The sequence below is a fragment of the Hippopotamus amphibius genome, chromosome 4 (assembly GCF_030028045.1).
Source record: "Hippopotamus amphibius kiboko isolate mHipAmp2 chromosome 4, mHipAmp2.hap2, whole genome shotgun sequence".
Taxonomy (NCBI): domain Eukaryota; kingdom Metazoa; phylum Chordata; class Mammalia; order Artiodactyla; family Hippopotamidae; genus Hippopotamus; species Hippopotamus amphibius.
The window spans coordinates 22,060,161-22,083,958 of record NC_080189.1 but is presented as its reverse complement, the minus strand read 5'-3'; the positions used below and the strand labels follow the sequence as shown (position 1 = coordinate 22,083,958).

The 23,798-nt window shown below is 34.7% G+C and overlaps 1 protein-coding gene across 8 annotated transcripts in view; it reads left to right on the top strand.

The window, feature by feature from the left end:
* The window catches only part of MKLN1 (muskelin 1), a 354,784-nt gene that overhangs the window by 317,589 nt on the left and 13,397 nt on the right, over nt 1–23,798 (top strand). For all 8 annotated transcript variants that reach the window (XM_057731366.1, XM_057731371.1, XM_057731369.1 and 5 more), the window contains 5 exons: nt 6,699–6,846; nt 7,784–7,898; nt 9,340–9,479; nt 15,765–15,867; nt 23,252–23,306. In XM_057731366.1, the coding sequence (XP_057587349.1) occupies nt 6,699–6,846; nt 7,784–7,898; nt 9,340–9,479; nt 15,765–15,867; nt 23,252–23,306 (561 nt within the window). The remainder of the gene's footprint in view (nt 1–6,698; nt 6,847–7,783; nt 7,899–9,339; nt 9,480–15,764; nt 15,868–23,251; nt 23,307–23,798) is intronic.

Sequence of the window (23,798 nt, the reverse complement as noted above, 5' to 3'; positions counted from 1 at the left end):
ACTTTAATATTTCTGCTGATCCAAAAATTCCTTTATTTTGCCCTCATTGTTGGGATTGCTAGTTTAACAGGAAATAGAATTTTAGTTCCATATCTTTTTATATTCCAAGAAATTTTAAAGTTATTATTCCATTGTGTTCTGGCATTCTTTGTTACTGATAAAATGTCTATATGTTAGTTCGATACTTATTCCTCTGTATATAATAACCTGCTTTTTCCCTCAATAGAAGGTTTTAGAATTTTCTTTTAATATATAAATGTCTTTTTTTTTTTTAATAAAACATGCCTATAAGCACCTCAGGCTCTTTCAAACAGGACACCCACTTATTTCTTCTGTTCAGGGAAATTTTCTTTGTTTCTTCTACATTATTTCATTTCTCCTTCTGGTGTTCTTTTCAGACAAATTTTTTACTTCAGTGGCTTTATCCTCTGTGTCCCTTAACATTTCTATCATAATTTCTGTATCTTTATGCTATATATTCTGGTAATTTATCAGTTTTATCCTGTGATGACTGACTGTTTTTAACTATGCCCATCTTGTTTTCATTCTGTTATTTGATTTTTTTGGTCATTGTTTTACTTTTTACTATCTTTTCATGCTCTTTTTATGGAAGCTTATTTTTGTTTTACACATGTAATATTCTCTCCACTGTCTACAAGGATAATGAGTTTGCATTTTTTCTTCTAAGTTCTGTTCTTTTCTGTAATTTTTCTTTTCCTGTTGTTCTGTTTGTTTATCTAGGTCCCTCTCTTTACATTGCTGATTTTTTTTCTCATTGTCATGTGATTCCTGTCTAAACATTAAAATTTATGAATAAACGACTATATTAGTTGAGAGGTAGTTGACAGTGGTTTCCTATGCATTGTATGTCTCTTTTTCCCAGTAGCCTTCTGCCTTAAATCAGATACTGACCAAGGGTTTTGTATAAATGCATGGTACACGCAGGCTTTCTTATAGGATGCATAAACAGAATAGGCAGGCAGGTTGGGACATAACATGGTTATCAAAGCACAGTTGCCTCCTACATCCTCCCCTAATGTCTATGGTGAAGATTTGGAGTCACTTTAAACTCTGCTCTCATTCTTACTCAGGCCCCCATGTCCTTATTAGAAGCCCTCCACAGGAGTCCTTCTCATGGTCTGCTGCTGCTTTTTGTATTTGATAACGTATTTGGAAAATTTCCATCTTTTATCTCTAGTAAAGGGCTAGAGATAAAAGGGCTCCCTTTTCCTTGGCTGTGATTTCTCTGTGAATATAATCCCAACTGCTATTTCTCAAGATTCCTCAAAATTTGTTATCTCTTGAGACTTTCTTGACATACTTTCTTCTTTTCTAGAGCTGTTTTTTTTTGTTTTTCTTTTTGCTAGAATATTGTTTTTGCCAATTCAGGTGGTTTGATGGGAAAGAAGGATAATGTAGTTAGTGTTTAGTTTGCTATCTGAAACCAAAAGCCGCAGCCTTTAGATTTCATAAGCAGCTTCTGTTGGTAGTAAAAATTCAAGTCTAAAATGCCTACTAGGCTAGACCATAATTCTTTGATGTATGTGTATATGTAATTTTTCATATTTTAATTTTCTTTAATAAGAATGCATAAAATCTTCATTTAAAATGAAAAATGGGTTTTTTTTCCTTCTGTTTACAAAGGAGATAAATTAGATTTAGAATTTTAGAAATGGACATTTTTAATAGTTTCTTGGAGAAGTCCAGACTGCTTTTGAAGGTAGATATGAAAAACTTTATTATTTTTTTATTGAAGTACTGTTGACTTACAGTGTTGTGTTAGTTTCTGGTACAGCAAAGTGATTCCATTGTATTCTTTTCCATTATAGATTATTACAAGATATTGAATACTGTTCCCTGTGCTATGCAGTAGGACCTTGTTGTTTATCTATTTTCTATATAGTAGTTTGTATCTGCATATCCCAAACTCCTCATTTATCCCTCCCCCCCACGTTTCCCCTTTGGTAACCATAAGTTTGTTTTCTGAGTCTGTGAGTGTTTCTGTTCTGTAAATAAGTTCGTGTCATATTTTAGATTCCACATATAAGTGATTGTGTATGATATTTGTCTTTCTGACTTCGCTTAGAATGATCATCTCTAGGTCCATCCATGATGCTGTATATATATATACACACACACCACATCTTCTTTATCCTTTCATCTGTTGGTGGACATTTAGGTTGCTTCCATGTCTTGGCTATTGTAAATAGTGCTACTGTGAACATTGGGGTGCATGTATCTTTTCGAATTAGAGGAAAAACTGTATTTTTATTGGTTTTTTACTGAAATGTTTTTTGAATTGTTACTGTATGTGGAATGGAGTGGAAATAGGAATTAAATTTAAGTACAATTTGTAAAATTTAAGCAAAAGGCTGTTAACATATTTACATTCAGTGTAAGTTTGAATTAACCCCCTGATCTTTAGGAACTCTTCAGATGTAAGTTTTCATTTTTATTTTTTAGAGAAAAAAATCAAAAATACTTTTTAATACCTATTTTTAGTTTTTTAACTAAATGATTTAAAAACATTGGTTTTTTTAGTGCCGGTAAAATTGTATTTTGAAACCTGAATTTCCTTTCCATCTAAACAGTAGCATTCTAAATATTAACGTAAAATTTTGCTCATGAGAAATTTGGAAGGACGTGTGAGAATTTTTCTCTTATGACTAAAAGTCTGCAGTATTTATACCCAGATATTTTTTTTTTCTGTATTTTGGTTTAGATTTTTCTTCTTATAACTATAAAAGCAATATACATTGGAAATTTTCATATTACATAATAGAAAGTTAAAATGTCTTAACTTCCCCTTCCCCAACAGCTATTATTTATATTTTGGTGTATGTTCTTTCATATTTTTTCTATTCACATACACACATATATTTTATATGTAAACATTTTTCTTTGTCATTGGTATGCAATAAAAATTATATTTGTAAGGGTCTGTAAATTTAAGGATTAATAGAAATTCTGTCCTTGAGAGAGTTTGCATTTGAACATTCTTTTTTTTTTTTGGTGGGGGGGTGCTGTGTTGGGTCTTCGTTGCTGAGCTTGGGCTTTCTTTTGTTGTGGCTAGTGGGGACTACTCTTTATATTGTGGTGCTCAGGCTTCTCATTGCAGTGGCTTCTCTTGTTGCAGAGCACGGGCCCTAGAGCACGTGGGCTCAGTAGTTGTGGTGCACAGGCTTAGTTGTTCCACGGCGTGTAGGATCTTTCCGGACCAGGGATTGAATACATGTCCCCTGAGTTAACAGGCGGATTGTTAACCACTGAGCTACTAGGGAAGTCCCTGAATATTCTTAGAGTAAAATACTTGGATACCTTCAAAAAATTTCAGTGAAAGATTTTTACTCTTATTTTTCACAAGTTCCTGCGCCAAGCTTGGTCTCTGTTAAACCAGTCCAGAGATTTTTGTACTTTTGACGTAACATTTACCCGCTTTTTGTGCTGATGGAAATAATGCTTCTTTATTGATATTTCCTTACTGCCTTCTTCCAGTCCATACAATTGCACTCTTAACAGCCTCCTAATTGATCTCTGTGTGTCAAGAGCCTCTCACTTTGCCTATCTATGCTGCACACTAATTGTTGGTAGACATGTCAGATGACCCTGTGGGGAGATGTGAAAGGGGATGGGGAATGACTGCTAATGAGTACAGGGTTTCTTTTTGGAGTAATGAAAATATTATAAAATTAGATTGTGCTGATGGTTTTACAGTGGATTTCCAAAAAAACAAACAAACAAACATACCGCACACACCAAGCTGTATACTTTTTTTAAATTTTTTATTGTTTTGTAAATTTATGTATTTATTTATTCGCTGCATTGGGTCTTCGTTGCTGCTTGCGGGCTTTTTCTAGTTGTGGCGAGTGAGGGCTGCTCTTTGTTGCGGTGCACAGGCTTCTCATTGCCATGGCTTATCTTGTGAAGCACAGGCTCTAGGCACGTTGGCTTCAGCATTTGTGGCACGCAGGCTCAGTAGTTGTGGCTCACTGGCTCTGGAGCACAGGCTCAGTAGTTGAGGCGCATGGGCTTAATTGCTCTGTGGCATGTGGCCTCCTCCCGGACCAGGGGCTGAACCCGTGTTCCCTACATTGGCAGGAGGATTCTCAACTACTGTGCCACCAGGGAAGTCCCCAAGCTGTATACTTTAAGTAGGTGAATTATATGGTATGTGAATAGTATTCTGTAAAGCTGTTTAAAAATCAATAAAAGATTTAAATGTATATCTTTGAGGCAAAAGTCAACATTATGCAGAGTAAAAGGCATATTGTATATGAAAAAACCAAAGAAATGGGAAGTATATGTTTTCTAATATGCTTTATAATCAAAGTAATTTTTTTTATAATTCTTAAAGTACAGATTTTATAAACACGGTAGTCTTACCTCCCTGAGTATTGTAAACCTGCCCACTGCTTTTGTTTTTGAGAAGCAACACTTGTCATTTTTCTCTTCTGCTACAAAGCTGTTTCTAGGTAAAATGTGACAATATGAAAGAGGAAGCATGTAAAATTTAGTCTTAAATTCCTCCACATTCTTACATGCCTCCCCTAGCCCAATACTCCTTTATTCTCCTCTTGGTGACTCCAGTCCCGTTTTATAGAATTCAAAATCTCTTTCCCTCTCTGCTGATATCCATTCCACCCAGAAATTTTCATTTCCTCAATGGGTCCTTATTTAAGGTAAGCAGTTTGTTGCATTCATTTATAATAAGTCATACATCTCTGATATTTGCATTTTAAAAGGTTATAGAATAGGGGTTAGCAAATTTTTTCTGTGAAGAGCCAGTTGCCATTGCAACAACTCAACTACTGTAAGGTGAAATCAGCCACAGACAAAATATAAATGAATGACTGAGGCCTGGTTTGACCCTAGGCAGGTGAGATCAAGCCCTAGTTTGTCAACCATGTTATAGACTTCAAAATGGGATGAAGAAATTTAAGTGCAATAAATTTAGGCAGTTATGTCCTCCACTTCTACCACTAATGAAAATGATTTCATTTCTTTACCGTTTTATCTTTCTTCCAAGGTTATCTGAGGAACAGAGATCAAAACGTGGGCACTTTTGAAAGTTTACCAAGGCTTAATTAGAAAATACCAGGTTTTACATAACCACTAAAGACTATGTAGTATGAGGGTTGAGGTTATCATTAAGATTAGGTTGGGGCTTTCCTGGTGGCGCAGTGGTGAAGAATCCTCCTGCCAGTGCAGGGAACACGGATTTGATCCCAGGTCTGGGAAGATCTCACATGCCGTGGAGCAGCTAAGCCCGTGTGCCACAACTGCTGAGCCTGTGCTCTAGAGCCCACGTGCCACAACTGCTGAAGCCTGCGCGACTAGAGCCTGTGCTCCTCAACAAGCGAAGCCACTGCACTGAGAAACCTGCACACTGCAATGAAGAGTAGCCCCTGCTCACCACAACTAGAGAAAGCCTGCGTACAGTAAGGAAGACCCAACACAGCCAATAAATAAATAAATTTATTAAAAAAAATTAGGTTGATGTGTATGTGTATAAAGATAATAAAGATAAATGTATTTGTGTATGGATGCATACAAAATAAGTATTGTGTTATATGTGTGTGTATAATTTTTTAATATATTTACTGTGGGATGTATTTTGACAGTCTCTAAAATATTCCAAACAAATTTTTATTGAATATGAATGTAGAAGGACCCATGAATTAAAGTAAACTAGGAAAAAATAAATATTGCATTATTTGGCCTTGCTAAAGTAGGTAAAGATGAGTGAATATCAGTGTGGTTAGCATCTCCTCCCACTTCTGGATTGATTGAAATCTTTTACTTCAATCTGATGTTTGTTTAGCCTTTTCAGCATATGATAATTGTTCATGTATTCACTTTGTTGTACAGCAGAAACTGGCACAACAGTGTAAAGCAATTATACTCCAGTAAAGAGCTTAAAAAAAAAATGTAATGTTGAAACAATGGCATTGTTTTTAGATCTGTGACAAGAATGTGAATCATAAAATTATATTTCAACTAATATTTCCAAGTAATAATAGTGAGAAAATTTGCATTTGCCATGTCAGTGTTTTACAAATTACTGGATAATGCAGAATGACCATCACTCACTTAATGGATTTCTCAGGAAATAAAATATTTTCTCAGAAAATTAACTCTAGGGAGTTCGAGCCACTCAGGAAAACAAAATGGCATATTTTACCCTCAAGTATTTTATTTTTCTTGGAAATTATGTCATTGTATATCTTGTACAGGTATTTTAGATGACTTTGACCTTATTAAACAAACCTGTGTCAAATTTTTGTTTTTCTCAGTCAAGATTTGAATATTTTGTCTCTGCTACTAAATTAGAGCTGACCCAGGTAATAAATCAGTTAAATAAAGCAGTGCCCCTTCCCGCAATAAAAGTGATTACATTTCATACTTTTTTCTGCCTCTTCCCTCCTCCTAACTCCATCTGGTAGTTAGCATTCATTTATTTCAGCAAATAGTTGGGTAACTGTTATATGCTAGACAACTGTTTTAGGCACTGGGAACAAAACAGTGGACCAAACAACCTTTGCCCTTATAGAGCTTATGTTGTAGAATGGGGGAGATAACATAAAAGTTATGTAGTATGTTAGAAGATACATGCTGTGGGCACAGTAGAGCAGGGTGGGATGTATTAATCTGTTAACTAATGTTAATACTGTCATCTTATTTTCTCTTTCAATTTATAGTTCCAATGACAGGATTCACACAGAGAGCAACTATTGATCCAGAACTGAATGAAATACATGTCTTATCTGGACTCAGCAAAGACAAGGAAAAGAGGGAAGAGAATGTCAGAAATTCATTCTGGATTTATGACATTGTAAGGAATAGTTGGTAAGTAGCTCTTGTCTGCTGCAATCCCAATGTAACATTCATTTTAGGTTGTTGGTTTATTCAAAAGAAGAGAGAGATGGAAGGCTTATGTTAATTTGTGATGTCATACATTTTAATATCAATATTGGGGAGTGGAAAAGTCAGTGTATACAGTAATGTTCAGCAAATGGATTTTACCTTGAATTATTCAATTAGTAGATGTTTCCTGGTCTGAGAGTCAAGAGAATTGTATTTTAGTCTAGCTTTTGCTACCAAGTTGATGTGTAAACTTGAGAACAATGTATTTTAATGGTCCCAGGTCTTTCTTAGTTTTTTATAAAATGAAGCAGTTTGACTAGAGCAAGGTGGGGGGATATTATTATTTAGCATTTTCAATCTAGGACCCTTTTGTCACAGAGCATCTTACAGAACTGCTGCACATTTTGCTTTGAAGAACACTGACCTAGAGGATCCAGCTCTAATGTTCTGTGATTACTACATAAGTGAATATTCTCCAGAACAGAGGAACTTCAGAGAACTTCCTCCATTCAGTAATGGGAGGGTGGTGCTCAGCAGCTAAGGAATTTATTTTCCAAACAGAACATTTATTTACAGTAAGAATGGAAGCAGTCGGTTGTGAGCTTTTTTATTATGAATAGATAAATGTGATATCTCTTTCAGCCTTTGGTTTAAGCCTTCATATATGCTGATCCTGTTTCATAACATGAAGTAGGTTGTTCTTAAGTGAGATTTTTGATGGACATTAAAGAACTTCAGAACTCAGTTCTAACAAATTCAGATTATTTTATGAGAGCGACCAGAACTTTAAGATTTGGTACGACCAAATTTATAATTTTTTGTTGGTAATTAGACATTTCACTAATTTGCTTGCTACAATTAACATTATGTGTGCTGCTAATTTTCTAGGATAGAATGCCTTAAAAGCAATGTCTTGCAGGTCTTGCGTGTATAAGAATGATCAAGCTGCAAAGGATAATCCGAGTAAAAGTCTTCAGGAGGAAGAACCATGTCCAAGATTTGCCCATCAGCTTGTATATGATGAGTTACACAAGGTATCCTAACTACATTGACCTGTAAACTTTCTATGACATACAGTCGGAAAGAATCTCAAAATATATGTTTCTGATTATTTTTGAGTAAATTTGAATAAAAAAACTGACATTTTCTAGAATATGTGGCAGACATTTGATATCACTTCTCCCTAAAATTCCTTAAGGGAATAAACATTTTTGCATGGTCCATAATTCCTGACACTTTTCTTCTTACGAAAATGGTCAATGGCTGCTGCTTCTTAGCTGCATAGATCTGATACATAGCATGGCCTATTGTTTCTATCAATACAATATGAATATTCAGGTAGAAGATGTATGGTTTTCAGCATTTGTGTACCTTTTCCCATGATATGAAAAGGCATATGTAACTTCCAGATTTTAGACTTTCCCATTGTGTAAGAAGTCTTTTTATCTTTATTTTTCCTATCTATGATTGACATATCTATTCCATCAGCCTTGTGAAAAGTCCTGAATTCTGAAGTTTTAGTGTCACTAAGTGTTCAGAGTGATTTCTTTAGCTCTTTATCCCTTAAATTTTACATGTAGTTTAATGATTTGGGCTCAGATTATGTAGTAAATTACTGACAGAGCTTGTATTCTTTCTGCTTAGGCCGTAGATGATTATTCAAATTTTCTATTATTTGAGAACTTTAGGTAAAAGATACCATGGGAGTAAATAAAAGCTCTTTCTCTGACAGTCTTCCAAATTAAAGGATAAATGAATTTCCCTCTATAGGCTAGGCATAATATCTCTGTTATATAACACTACTGATTATAAATGTTTTCAAAATTTCAAGAAATGCTTTAACACTCTGAGTACAGAACATTACTGAAGTTGTAGTTATAATAGTGAAATCATTATTGCATTCCTTTTACATTTCTTATTTGGTATTAATTGAATAATAGAATATTTTAAAAAGTTATTTCACAAATCATACATGCCATGTAATATTCATCATTAAGGCTAAAGCAATAGTAAGATGCTAAAATTTTTTACTTTTGTAGTTACTGTTGACCTTCAGTGATTCAACTTGTGTGTCAGTTTTTTAAAATATATCATTTTTATTATGATCAACAATTAACTTGATAATCCCCATTATTTGTTGCCCTAAGCAAACTCTGTATCTTAGAATAGCTTCTTACTATCATTGCTTTTATTTTGTCCTCCATTGTCAGTGTAACTGTGGTAATACAGCTTATTTTAATATAAAATGTAATTTAAGGAAGTAGTCACAGTACTTTAAAGTAAAATGGAAATGAGAAATATCAAAAGAAGGCTTTGGTAGACATGCAATGATGTTTTAGGTTTTTTTATATGAGTAAAGCTGAAGAAGTTACTTGTTACATGCTACTACCAAAATGAAGACATTTTACTGTGACTTCTGTAGTTTCTTGAGTATGCATGCATTTTTAAAAATCTGGTTTGTTTTATTTATTATAGGTTCATTACTTATTTGGTGGGAATCCAGGAAAATCTTGCTCCCCAAAGATGAGATTAGATGACTTCTGGTCACTGAAATTGTGTAGGCCTTCAAAAGATTACTTGCTGAGGCATTGCAAGTACCTCATAAGAAAACACAGGTATAAAAATAATTCACTGAAAACTTTTATTTAGCATTATCAGCTATTGTTGGTATCACCTAAGCTTTGGAGATGTGACTTTTTTGTCTTTGGAAATTTGGTGCCATAACAGTGTAAGTGTTGTGAAGATCATGACTTCTGTAAATGCCCTGTTATTCTCCTTATTTTTGCTTGCTTCTTTCAAAGGAATGTACAAAGTGCAGATAGATATTGATGCTAAAAATTATTAAAGATAGAGCAAGGATATATTGCAACTATTAAAATAATGGAAAGTGTTTCTATGAACATGATGAACCCACCTTCAAGTAACTCAAGGCGTAACCACTACAGATTGTATCAGTTCTAGATTATTGGCATATGATTGACCTATGTGATGATATAGTTGACTAAATAATCTCTTTATAATTTGATGTTTCAGAGTACAACTTCAAATATGATTATAGTTTTACATGATTATTTTTGCCATTTAACTGGAAAATCACATAATCACATACTTTCATATATATCTCCTCAGTCACGTTTGCCTTAGCATGTGATAAGCTACTGAAAAATGTAGAAAATACATCTATCCCTTTGGTTACTGATAATGTTAGATTGTAATAAAAACTTACAATTTTGGAGGGAGAGAAGGTTAGCTTTTAATGAAGATAATAGGTACCATTTATGAGCAATTTCTGTCTGCTGTATCCTGCATATTATTCTCATAATAAGCCAGTGGAGTAGGTACTTTATCATTACTCTTTATAAAAGAAATGGAGGCATTTTTAAGTGGGTTGTATAACTCATCTAAGGTCACGTTGGCTAGATGGCAAGAGATAAATTCTGTCTTGTTAATAAGATTTAAGCTTGAGGTACTTTCAGCTAATGTTTACATTGCTAAAATTTTATTCCTTCGTACTTAATGTTAAACTTTGTTTTTAAAAGGATGAGATAAGTTTGGGGAAATCATAGTGGGTTTTTTTTTTCCTGTTTCATATACAACAACTATAGCTATTGATAAATGTTGAGTTGAGCTTTTTAAAAAAAATTTCCTGACCAAAAGCCCACTAGAGATTAAAGAAGGTTGTTTAGTGCTACATGTAAAGAATTGGAACTTACTTATAAACAGTTTCCTCTGGCTTTTAATTAGAAAAGTAATGCATGGTTAAAAAAAAAAAGTCCTCTCTCCCCACCACAAAGAATTGAACCATCCCTCATCCCTCCATTCAGAAGTAATATGTTGGTATATCCCATGAATGATATGTGCACAAATAGATTTTTGTTTAACTAAAAAATAGGGATTATCTTGCTTTGAATCTGATTTCTTTTAATGAGAAATGTATTTATAAACATTTTATTACCATGTTAATAACTAGAAGTACAAGTCATAATTATAATGGCTACAGTGTTCTACTCTGTAAGTAGTCTCCTTTTGTAGAATATTATTTCCAACTTATTTGCAATTATAAATTATACTGTAGTTAATGTTATTATATATGCACCCCTATCCAAAATTTTTGTAGGATAGTGGTAGAATTAATGAATTATAAGTTGCCCTCCAGAAAGTTAATATTCATTCCTTCTGGAAATAAATAGAATTATTCATTTTCCCACAGACAACCCATCCTGAGAAGTATTAAAGTGTACAATTTGATATTTTTCTTATTAGTACTGTATATATGGCAATTCCAATCTCCCAATTCATTCCTCCCCAACCCTCTCCACTTTCCCCAGTTGGTGTCCATATGCTTGTTCTCTACATCTGTGTCTCTTTCTGCCTTGCAAGCCGGTTGATTTGTACCATTTTTCTATATTCCGCATATATGTGTTAATACACAATATTTGTTTTTCTCTTTCTGACTCACTTCACTCTGTATGACAGTCTCTAGGTCCATCCATGTCTCTACAAATGTCCCAGTTTCGTTCCTTTTTACAGCTGAGTAATATTCCATTGTATACATGTACCGCATCTTTTTTATCCATTCATCTGTTGGTGGACATTTAGGTTGCTTCCATGTCCTGGCTATTGTAAATAGTGCTGCAATGAACATTGGAGTGCATGTGTCTTTTTGAATTATGGGTATATCTCTGGGTATATGCCCAGCAGTGAGATTGCTGGGTCATATGGTAACTCTGTTTTTAGTTTTGCAAGGAACCTCCATACTGTTTTCCATAGTGCCTGTATCAATTTACATTCCCACCAGCAGTGCAAGCGGGTTCCCTTTTCTCCACACCCTCTCCAGCATTTACTGTTTGTAGAGTTTCTGATGATGCCCATTCTAACTGGTGTGAGGTGATACCTGATTGTAGTTTTGATTTGCATTTCTCTCATAATTAGTGATGTCGAGCAGCTTTTCATGTGCCTCTTGGCCATCCGTACGTCTTCTTTGGAGAAATGCCTATTTAGGTGTTTTGCCCCCCCTTTTTTTTTTAGAACTTTTATTGAGATACAGTTAACATACAATAAACTGCATATATTTAGAGTGTACAATTTGGTATCCCAATCTCCCAGTTCATTCCCCCCCCAGCCCTCCCCGCTTTCCCCACTTGGTGTCCATATGTTTGTTCTCTACATCTGTGTTTCTATTTCCGCCTTGCAAACCAGTTGATTTGTACTGTTTTTCTATAGTCCGCATATATGTGTTAATATACAGTCTTTGTTTTTCTCTTTCTGACTCACTTTACTCTGTATGACAGTCTCCAAGTCCATCCATGTCTCTAGAAATGTCCCAGTTTCGTTCCTTTTTACAGCTGAGTAATATTCCATTGTATACATGTACCACATCTTTTTTATCCATTCATCTGTTGATGGACATTTAGGTTGCTTCCATGTTCTGGCTATTGTAAATAGTGCTGCAATGAACATTGGAGTGCATGTGTCTTTTTGAATGATGGTGTTCTCTGGGTATATGCCCAGCAGTGGGATTGCTGGGTCATATGGTAACTCTGTTTTTAGTTTTGCAAGGAATCTCCATACTGTTCTCCACAGTGGCTGTATCAATTTACATTCCCACCAACAGTGCAAGAGGGTTCCCTTTTCTCCACACCCTCTCCAGCATTTACTGTTTGTAGAGTTTCTGATGATGCCCATTCTAACTGGTGTGAGGTGATACCTGATTGTAGTTTTGATTTGCATTTCTCTCATAATTGGTGATGTTGAGCAGCTTTTCATGTGCCTCTTGGCCATCCATATGTCTTCTTTGGAGAAATGCCTATTTAGGTCTTCTGCCCATTTTTTGATTGGATTGTTTGTTTTTCTGATATTGAGCTGGATGAACTGTTTATATATTTTGGAGATTAATCCTTTGTCTGTTGATTCGTTTGCAAATATTTTCTCCCAATCTGAGGGTTGTCTTTTCATCTTGCTTATAGTTTCCTTTGCTGTGCAGAAGCTTTGAAGTTTCTTTAGGTCTCACTTATTTATTTTTGTTTTTATTTCCATTACTCTAGGGGGTACGTATGGCATGTTTTAAGTTTCAAGTACAAAACATCATTGTTAGTGACTTGTGCTAGTAAAGGCACAAAGTGAGGAATGAAGGTGTATAAGGCAAATAATAATCAGTAACAAATTATTTAAATTTTTAATTATATGATGAAAGACTATAGCAGATCCTGTGAGTGTGAGAATGATTCACAAAATAAAGTGACTGAAGTTGAAAGGCAGCAAGTTTGTGTGATTGGGCAAATAATCAACCTTTGAAATTTGCTACTATTTAGTTAAAATAGAAATTTTAAAATAGAAATTTGGAGGGAGAGAAGTATATTGAATGCCAAGAAAGTGTCTTTGCTCTTAATGGTGCCACATAATACAGAAAATAAAGTGCCACTGTGTTTTCCTATAACATTCAAGTTTCCAAACATATTGATGATTTGGGGTTAGAAAGGTGAAAAAAAAAATTTTAATAGGTTTAGTTTCTTGTTCCATTAGGTAGAGAGCAGAATTGTTGGCTAAAATATAATTCTAGACTGCAGACACAAGTCCAGTTTTTATTATTTTTTGCAGGCTAACAAAAAAGCTTAGAAAAAGAAAACATAACTTCTAGGAAAATGGACCCCTTTGCTGGATTTATTTAATAGGACGGTAGGTGTGTGCTGATTAAGTTATCAGGTTATGAAGGATAAAGACATACTTAGAATATCTCACTGAAAAAGATTTATTATGAGAATATCCAGACAATTAAGGTACTTCCTCAGCACTTGAGCAGTGAGGCCTGATGGAGAATTGTTGAGGATACTGAGACACTTCTTTTTTTTTTTTTTTTTTTTTTGGCACACGGGCTTAGTTGCTCCACAGCATGTGGGATCTTCCTGGAGTTGGGATCGAACCCGTGACCTCTGCATTGGCAGGCGGATTCTTAACCACTGCACCACCTAGGAAGCCCTGAGACACTTCTGATAGCTAGGAGCTACTGAAGTAGCTTTCCTTGTAACTGAGCCTCTCTCTTCTGCTTCTTTCTGTCTGCTCTTCCTGTTCTGCTTCCTGACTCTGTTTTCCCTTATGGCTTCAGTAGGTAGCTAGGTAGGAAGGAAGGAAGGGAGAGAAGGATAGGAAGAGAAGGAACCTACCATCTCATGTCTTCTGCTTATTGCCTTTTGTGTTATGTATGTTTTTTGTGTCCCCATGTATCTCACATTCAGATTCTCTAAGAGAGTATCTTCTTAGAGAGAGTTCTCTAGAGAGAGTATCCCTGTTGGAAAGAATTCTGCCAGGCTGCTGTATAAATTGCTCATCAAGCTCAAAATGATTGCTTTTGGCTCGGGTGCCAAAAGTCTGGTCTAATTCATTGTGGATAAGATAGTAGATTAACATGACCTAAGACTCTCAGCTGAGGATTGTACGGCTGGCTGACTATCAGGGTACTATCTGGTATAAGAAAACTGTAATATTTTGCCATTATTTGCCCCTGCAGGTACCCTATCACTGAGATTAGCTCTAAAGACAGGAAATTTTTGATGCCATTAGCTGAACACAGTTGTGAAAGGCTCTTCAGTATTTTCCTTTCCCAAATGAAATGTCTTCTTTTCTTTCTTTCTGTATATTTTAAAAAGTATACCAGGGCTTCCTAGGTGGTGCAGTGGTTAAGAATCCGCCTGCCAGTGCAGGGGACACGGGTTCGATCCCTGCTCCAGGAAGATCCCACATGCCGCAGAGCAACTAAGCCTGTGCACCACAACTACTGAGCGTGCGCTTTAGAGCCCATGAGCCACAGCTATTGGGCCCATGTGCTGCAACTACTGAAGCCCACGTGCCTAGAGCCTGTGCTCCGCAACAAGAGAAGCCACAGCAAAGAGGAGCCCGCGCACCACAACGAAGAGTAGCCCCCACTCACCGCAACAAAGGAAAGCCTGTGCACAGCAAAAAAGACCCAACACAGCCAATAAAATAAATTAATAAATTAATTTTTTAAAAAAGCATACCAGTTTATTAGAAATAAATCTGTATATAATTATGCTGTTACAAAAGGAATTGTCATTATTTAAATAGATATGTAGTCCCAAGCAGACTTTTTTAATTCGAGAGAACTCATTGTTTCCTTTCAGCTTTGGAATCAGAGAGACCTGTGTTTGATTCTGCCTCTGCCATTTACTAGGCCTTAGCTTGGCCAGATTCATTTATTAGGCCTCAGTTCCTCATCTGTCTTTTTTTTTTTTTAATGATGATAAACTTGTCATCATAGAGTTATGGGAGGATAAATGAAATGATATATTTAAGATAATTGATACAATGTCTGGCACAAAACAAATGAGTGATAAATGGTTGCCACAGTTGTTTTTGTTTGTTATTACTGACTGAGACATGGAAATAGTCTCATTAAAAATATCTAATCAGTGTTAATGATACTCATTAAAAGAAACTATACTCATTTTGGTTTCTGAAGTATCTGTTAAACACCTCCAGTGGAAAGTATATGACACAAATCTAGGAAAGTATTGTTATTTTATCTCTACTTGTTTTTTTATGATACACATTTGACTATTTTGCAGTTCTGTTATATAAAATATTTGATATATTCACTGTGTTTTTAGTTGATTTAATCTTCGCTTGTAGTTTTAAAAGGAGGGTAGGAAATGCTCTTATCCAGTCTCTAGCACCACAGCCTGACATTACTGTTACATCTCCAGGGACTCCACATGTACACTGTTTATATATGTGGCAGTATTCTTACTTCTGGATTCTTAAACACAGGTTCTTTAGATATCCACAATATCTCCTCAGATACAGAGTATTCCACTCCAGGTTTGAAAGACATTTCTGATGTTTTTTCATAACTCTAGACAATTATTATTCTTGTTTACATTTTCTAGGTTTGAAGAAAAGGCCCAAATGGATCCCCTTAGTGCTCTGAAATATTTACAAAATGATCTTTATATAACTGTGGATCATTCGGACCCAGAAGAGACAAAAGAGGTAAAGGTGGTAATAAACTCCAGAAGTTGAACATTAAAAAAATGTCTTTCTAACTTATATTTGCTGACTTTCCTCTTGGGTGTTTAAAGGAAAGTGAGGAAAATATGGCAACACTAAAAGTCTTAAAAAATGGTACAGGGCAGATGAAATAAAAATTGAATACACATATTTTCATGTGATAAGATTCAAGTCACACAAAAGCCAGTGATCCATTCTGAAAAGGATTCTAAGGTATTAAGTTTTAACTTAGACATAAGTTTTTGTGTTGGGAAGGAAACAGAAAATTTTACTTCTGCCATAATTCCGTTATGTAAGAGTTATGTAAAGTTCAGTATAACTTTTTTCTGTTGATACTCCAAAATCCCCTAAAGGAAGAAAGAAAACTCTCCTTTATTGTAAGGAGACAATGAAGAGAGGTTGGTTGTGAGTAGGATCTTTGCTGGCTTGATATTTAGTTATATGAATGTTGTAGCAGTATAGTTTTAACATTACTAACTTCCTTCATCAGTAGCACCTAAGCTTGAGAAGTTAGTAATAGATCGTTACTTTTCAATTGTTTTGATACATAACTTGGGATGGAAGCAACTGTTTCTAAGATTTAATATTCTTAGGGCGTATTTGCTTATTCACAGTGTGTATATATATTCCTGCAGTGAGTTCATGGTCTTACAACCTCTCTTCCTACCAACTTCTAAGATTCATTTTGTCACTTCTTCCTTTTGCCAACTGTTCTTGTTCATAGTTCATCTAGCAACATCTGAACTGTGATCCATTTTACCTTCCATTCTCAGAATTGGTGATTGTATGTAGTTCTGTTCCTTACATCTATTTCCCTGTTAGCTGTTGCTGTGCTTTGGCTTTGTAATAGCAACCTCAAGCAGTGTTTCTCTCTGTTCAGCGTTGACACAGGTTTCAGATTTAATGTTGAATGACTTTCAGGCACCAGGTTCATTGCACTTTCAAGTAGAAGAGCCTGCGTGTCCTTGGCACCAAAACAAAGAAATACTCTTTCATAGTTGCCTACTGTGAAAATAAGCCCTAGTTCTCTTACTCAGTATTGGTTACAACCCTTCAGTAGGTGGAGAATCAGCAGAATGCACTTTAAAACCCCCTGAAAAAGGACAGTTAATAGTCTTTTGAGTCTTCAGTCAATTCATGATACTGGTTGAAATACGGAGAATTTTCATGATTTTGCCAAGTAGCAGAATATATTTAGTTTAATATGTAATGGCTTATAAACTGAACATAGTGGTGAAGAGCCCATTAATGTTCATTTTGTTAGACCATGCATTTAAGAGTAATAAGTGGATTTTCTTTGTGTTTTCACCATAGTCTGTCTAAAATGGCTATAATCCGACAACATTCATTTTTCTCTTATTTTTATAAACCGAAGCAAAACAAAATATTGCAAAGTAAATTCAGCTGTGTGAGTTGCAAGTAGGCCAAAGAAAACAGACAGTTTGTTCTTAAAGCTAAGCTAACGGGAAAAACCAGGACAGCGAGGTATCTCAAGTTCAAACAGTCACTTTAAGAATTTTGGTAGTGGGTTTCTCTTTTCCTGAAGAGTAGCAAATTATGATTTTGTATGCCACAGACTTCCATTCTATTTCTTAAAAGCTTTATCTATCAAGAGTTGTTTAACCCTAGTAGAAGTTAGTAAAAATGACGTTATTCATTTGTATATCAGCATCAGAATCACTTGAGAAACTTTTTCAAAACAATACCCTCACTCTAAGATTCTCCTCTCTCTGCTCTTTTATAATGGAAAACTGAAAACACACCCAAAAAATTGAGAATTACTGGTCTGTAAGGTTATTGTTTTGTTTAAAAATGTGTGAACACATTTCATTTTGGGAAAGAAATCCCTTGGTGACAGCTCCAGTTATATATATGTATACTTGTAGGATTTGTTAGCGTGGCACATAGATCTTTGCTTTTCCTTGTAAGAAATCATTCCCCTTATTGAGAAAGGCTATTTTCTGTAATGGCTTAGTTTTGTACTCTATGTATATTTTACAAAATTTTTATTATGTTAAATGATTGTATTAGCAACTAAAAGTGGTTTTTAGGTTTTTCTCCCCCTTTTTTGGTCATCATTCTACCTTTTGTGGGGAAGTGCTGGTGGACTGTCAGTTGTATAGCAAATAATGGTTCTTTGCTTTCTTGCAGTCTCCAGAATATGTGTTCTAAATTCAGGATGAACTTATAATAAAGCTTATGAAAATTATATTTTTTCTAGAAAAAGGCCAAGAAAAGGATGCCTAAATTGATTCTACCATTTTCAGAGAGGATTCTATAATAGAGAAGGAACGAGAAAAAAAGTTTTCAGCCAGTATTGCACATTTTGTATTAATTATCTTTATACTGAGCTTCCAAAGTACCCATGTCATTTATTTAACAGATGTGTGGAGTCCCTGCAATATGCCAGGCATTCTTCTAGGCATAAGAGATACACCAGTGAACCAAACAAGATACTTGCCTAAGAGGTACTTACATACTAGTGGGGAGGAACAATAAACATATTAAATAAATTATATAGTGCATTAGAATTTGATAAGTATTATAGGAAAGTTAAAAATATCAAAAATATAAAGGGTAAGAACTGGGCAGTTGCAGTATTAAATAGAAGAATCATAATAGACCTCATTTAGAATTCAGATTTACACAAAGACTTGAAGAATATGAGGGAATAAGTAGATAATTTGGGGAAGATAATTCCTAGCAAAGGGAGGGCTAGAACAAAGACCCTAGGATGAGTGTATTTGGCTTTGTTTAGAACAGCAGGGAGGCCCTTGTGACTGAAGTAGAGGTAAGAAGAGTAAGAGTAGTCAGAGATGAGGTCAGAGAGGTAAGAGCAGAGATTGGCAGAACAGATTATGAATGACTTCATAAATCATTGTTAGGACTTTGGCTTTTGCTCTGAATAGGGAGTCAGTTCAGGGTATGCAGAGGAGTGATATGATCTGCTTTATGTTTCATTAAGGTCAGTCTGAGTACTGTATTGAGAATAGACTAAAAGGGAACAAGGATGGAGGCAAAGAGACCTATGAGGGAGGTATAGAAATCTAAGCAAGGGGGATTGTTGCTCAGACCAAAGTAGTAGCAATAGAAATGGTAAAAAGTAAAATAGATCAGATTCTCAATGTATTTTAAAGGTAGAACCAACAGAATTTTATGATTGAATGTAGGGTTTGAAAGAAATGACTCCAAAGTTTTGAGCCTGAAAAACTAGAAGGATGGATTTACTGTTAACTGAAATGAGAAGGTGGGGACTCCTGACTGGAATCAGGAGTTTAATTTTGCGTGTGTTCAGTTTGAGATGCCTGTGAAACAGCCAGCTTGAGATGTTGAAGTGGTGGTTGGATATTCAAGTCAGGAGTTGGGGATTGAGGTCTGACTTTATTCAGATTGTATACTATTTCTTGGTACCTGTTAAAACTCTAGGCCAGTACGTATCAGTGCCACTTATTTAATTGGATAGTTAAAATAATAGTTTTCTCCCCATCCTTCTGTATGTAGAGCCATTGAAGTTTATCTTTCATCCTAGAAGTTAGAAAAGTGGAACAGATTAACCACAAATAAGTATTCAATGGAAGATAGGAAATTAGTAAAATAGGAAACAATAGAAAAAATGTAAAAAGTGAAAAGTTGGTTCTTTGAAAAAGTGACTAAAATCGGTCAACCTCTAGCAAGACTTATCAAGGAAAAAATAATGAAAACATAAATTATCAACATCACAAATGAAAACGGGAAATCATTACAGCCCTACCTACATGAAAAGTGTACTAAGGCGATATTATGAACAATTTTGTCAACAAATTCAGCAACTTGATGAAATGGACAAATTTCTTGAAAGATACAATTACCAAAACTAACACGAGAAGAATTAGAAAATCTTGAGGAACTCCATATCAATCACACAGATTGAATTTGTAATTGAAAACGTTCCAAGAGAGAAAACACTAGGCCTGGATGGCTATATCAGTAAATTCTATCAACCCTTTAAGGAAGAAAACATACCAATTTGGTATAGTTTCTTAGAAATCAGAAAAAGACAGAACACTTTCTAAATCCTTTTATGAAGCAGCTTAACTCTGATATAAAACCCCCCAAAAAAGACACTACATGAAAAGAAAATTACAGACCAGCACCCGTTTTGAATGTATTAGATATAAAATTCTTAAGAAAATTTTAGCTAATTGAATCCAGCAATATATAAAGAAGTTAATGCACAATGGCCAAGAGGGGGTTTATGCTAGTAGTACAAGGTTGGTTTAACATTTGAAAGTCAATCAGTATATTTCACCACATTGGCAAAATGAAAGAGAAGAACCACAGATGATCTCAGTAAGTGAAGAAAAGCATTTGATAGAATGCAAAATCCATGCTTGATAAAAATTCTTAACAAGGAATAAAAAGAAATATCATAAATCTCATAAAGGGCATCTATGAAAAACATACAGCTAGTACCATACTTAATTGTAAAACATTAAACCCTTTCCCCTAAGATTATGATAAGGAAAGAATGTCTGCTGCCGACACCTCTATTCAGCATTGTTCCAGAATTCTTAGCTAGTGCAATAAGGTAAGCAAAAGAAATAAACAGCATATAGATTTGAAAGGAGGAAGTAAAATTGTTTGCATTTTTAGATGACATTATTGTGTACATAGAAAACACCTTGCAATCTACAAAACGATATCCTAAGATAATTGAATTTAGCAAGGTTACAGACTACAAGGTCAATAGAATTAAAAAGTAGTACTTTTTATACTAGCAACAAACACTTAGAAAATGAAATTTTAAAACTTCTTTATGTTAATGTCAAAAAATAATCAAATATTCAGAAGTAAGTTTACTAAAAGAAACTAAAGAACATGTAAATAAAGGGAGAAATAAATCACATTTATGGTTCGAAAGACTAAAAAGTGTTGAGATGCCTATTCCCCTAAATTGGTTTATAATTTAATGCAGTTCCTGTCAATATTCCAGCCAGTTTGGGTTTCTTTGTTGTTGTTGAGGAGATAGACTAACGTATTCTAAAATTTGGTGGAAATGCAAAGGCTCTGGACTAGCTAAAACAATCTTGAAAAAAGAAAAGGTTGGAGGTCTCATACTTACTACCTGATTTCAGGACTCTGTATAGAGCTATGGTAATCAAGGTGATGAGGTACTGCCTTAAGGATAAATAGATCAGAACAGAGTTCAGAAATAGATTCATATATATGCAGTCAGTTTATTTTTTTGACCAGAGCCCCAAGTCCAATGAGGAAAAGTCTTTTTAACAAATGGATATCTTAACCCCTATTTCACTCAACACAAAAATTAAGATGGCTTATGGATCTAAATATAAAACCTGAAACAGTAAAACTTTAAGAAGAAAACAGATTATCTTCACAACCTTGGGATAAGCAAAGCTTTCTGGACATGACACAAACAGCACTAATCATAAAAGAAAAAACTTGACAAATGGGACTTCAACAAAATTAAAATTTCTACTTATTAAAAGACATTATCAAAAAAAATAGGTAAGGGAATTCCATGGTGGTCCAATGGTTGGGACTTAGTGCTTTTCATGGCAGAGGGCCAGGGTTCAATCCCTGGTCAGGGAGCTAAGATCCCACAAGCTACACTGTGCGGCCAAAAAAAAAAAAGACAAACCACAGACTAAATAATATTTACAGATATAGATATTTCTGATAGAGGACTGATACCCAGAATATATGAAGAAGTTTCATATATTTTTAACTCTTCCTTTCATCCCCTTTTCCCCTAACTCTTCTTAGATAGTTACTTCCAGAATGCTTGTCCAGTTTCTTACATTTAAAGGATCATTAATCAGGTGACTGAAACCTGAAATTTTAAAGGCTACAAATATAAGTATGAGATACATCCTGAAGAATCAATGTTATCAACTGCTGAGGCCTTGCAAAGTGCCAAGTAACTCCACTGAGATTCTACTCATTTGTCTTCTCTTATTCCTTCCATTAACTGACCTTTTTTCCAGAATCCTCATCAAGATAAATATAAATAGTTCTCCTAAGTTTTTATTTCTTTGCCAGTTTGTTAAAGTACCAGTGATGCAATAGTTTTGTCTTATTTTATTTTGTCGTCGTTCAGTTTGTCTGATTTAAACTAACTCTGGCTAGCCTGGGAATCTAATCAATACTCACAACATTTTTTCAGTGTAAAAAAAGGCCTTTCAGCCTTTATAATTATATAATAATGCAGTTATACATGACCATGGAATACCAATCTAAGTTGTAATTTAGGGATGGCTTATACATAATAACCATGCTTTTTTCTCAAGAGTTTGATTTACACAGCAGAGACATCAGGTGTTTTACAGTAGCATGCATTTATTTTTGAAGTGAGAATTCATATATACTAAATGTTCAGTAACTGTGTACAGAGGATCAATCTCTCTATATGTGATAGATTCCCAAATGAGTAATTTTCTTTTTCTTTTTTTTAATCAAAGTATAGTTGATTTATATATTATATTAGTTTCATGTGTATAACATAGTGATTCAATATTTTTATAGATTATACTCCATTTAAAATCATTATAAAATATTGTCTATATTCCCTGTGCTGTATAGTATATCTTTGTAGCTTATTTATTTTATACATAGTTTGTACCTCTTAATCTTATTCCTATCTTGCTCCTCTACCTCTTCTCATCTTCCCATTGGTAACCACTAGTTTATTCTGTGAATCTGTTTCTGTTTTGTTTATTCGTTTATTTTTTAGGTTCCACATATAAATGGTAACATCTGGCATTTGCCTTTCTCTTTCTGACTTATTTCACTTAGCTTATTACCCTCCAGATCCATCCATGTTGTTGCAAATGGCAGAATTTAATTCTTTTTTATTGCTAAGTAGTATTTCATTGTATATATGTACCACATCTTCTTTATCCATTCATCTGTTGATGGACAGTTAGGTTGCTTCCAGATCAGGCTGTTGTAAATAATGCTGCTATTGAACATTGGAGTGCATGTATTTTTTTGAATTAATGTTTTCATTTTCCTTGGGTATATACTCAGGAATAGAATTGCTGGATCATATGGTAGTGAGTAATTTTTTATTTCAGTTGACCTGCTGTTCCTTAATAAAATACATATTTTACTATATTTTTAAAATAAAATAATTCCAGGACTTGGTCTGGTATTTTGGAAAATGATAATAGCAGTCCAGTAGAAAAGTCAGCATGTTCTTTAATCTAAATACGGGTTCTTCTTGCCACTCTTTGGTGAATAGACTTATGCAGTGCATGTGCAGAGACATCCAGTGGCTAATAAATGATTGAAAGTATAGGAGTTTTTTCTCCAGGGTGCTTATTACCTAGCTAATCTGCTTTTTTTTTTTCCCCACCCCCTACAGTTTCAGCTCCTAGCTTCAGCTCTATTTAAATCTGGTTCAGATTTCACAGCTCTAGGTAAGTATTCCAGTGTAATTTATCTGGTCATATGCCCTAGCATTTGGGAGGTTGGATTTTGATTTCTTTTAAATGAAACATCAGATAAGATGTCATCCAAAGAAATGAAGCAAGTTTCAAGGTAGCATGCAAAATTTCTGATAACCTGCTACAAGGTTATTTTCCAGGCATCAGTCACCAGTTTGTGGACCAGTTTGCACTTCTGTTACACCTGTTGCTGGGTTGTTATGCAAACAGATGGCAATAGAAGCCTGATCAAAATAAATCAATTTGTATAGTGTTATTTTGGAATGCAGACTGTATTACTGATATACTTACCATGAGTTAAGGCTTGTTGGTTGAATGGTTTTCCTCTCAGTTTGTTCTTTGTGAAATTGTGTGGTGTCAACAGACTGCTGATGGGGTGGGCAATGAAATAAATGTTTGGGAGCAGAGGAATGAATTCTCTCTTTCCTGAAAATGGGAACTTTTGTATGTTGGTATATTAATTGT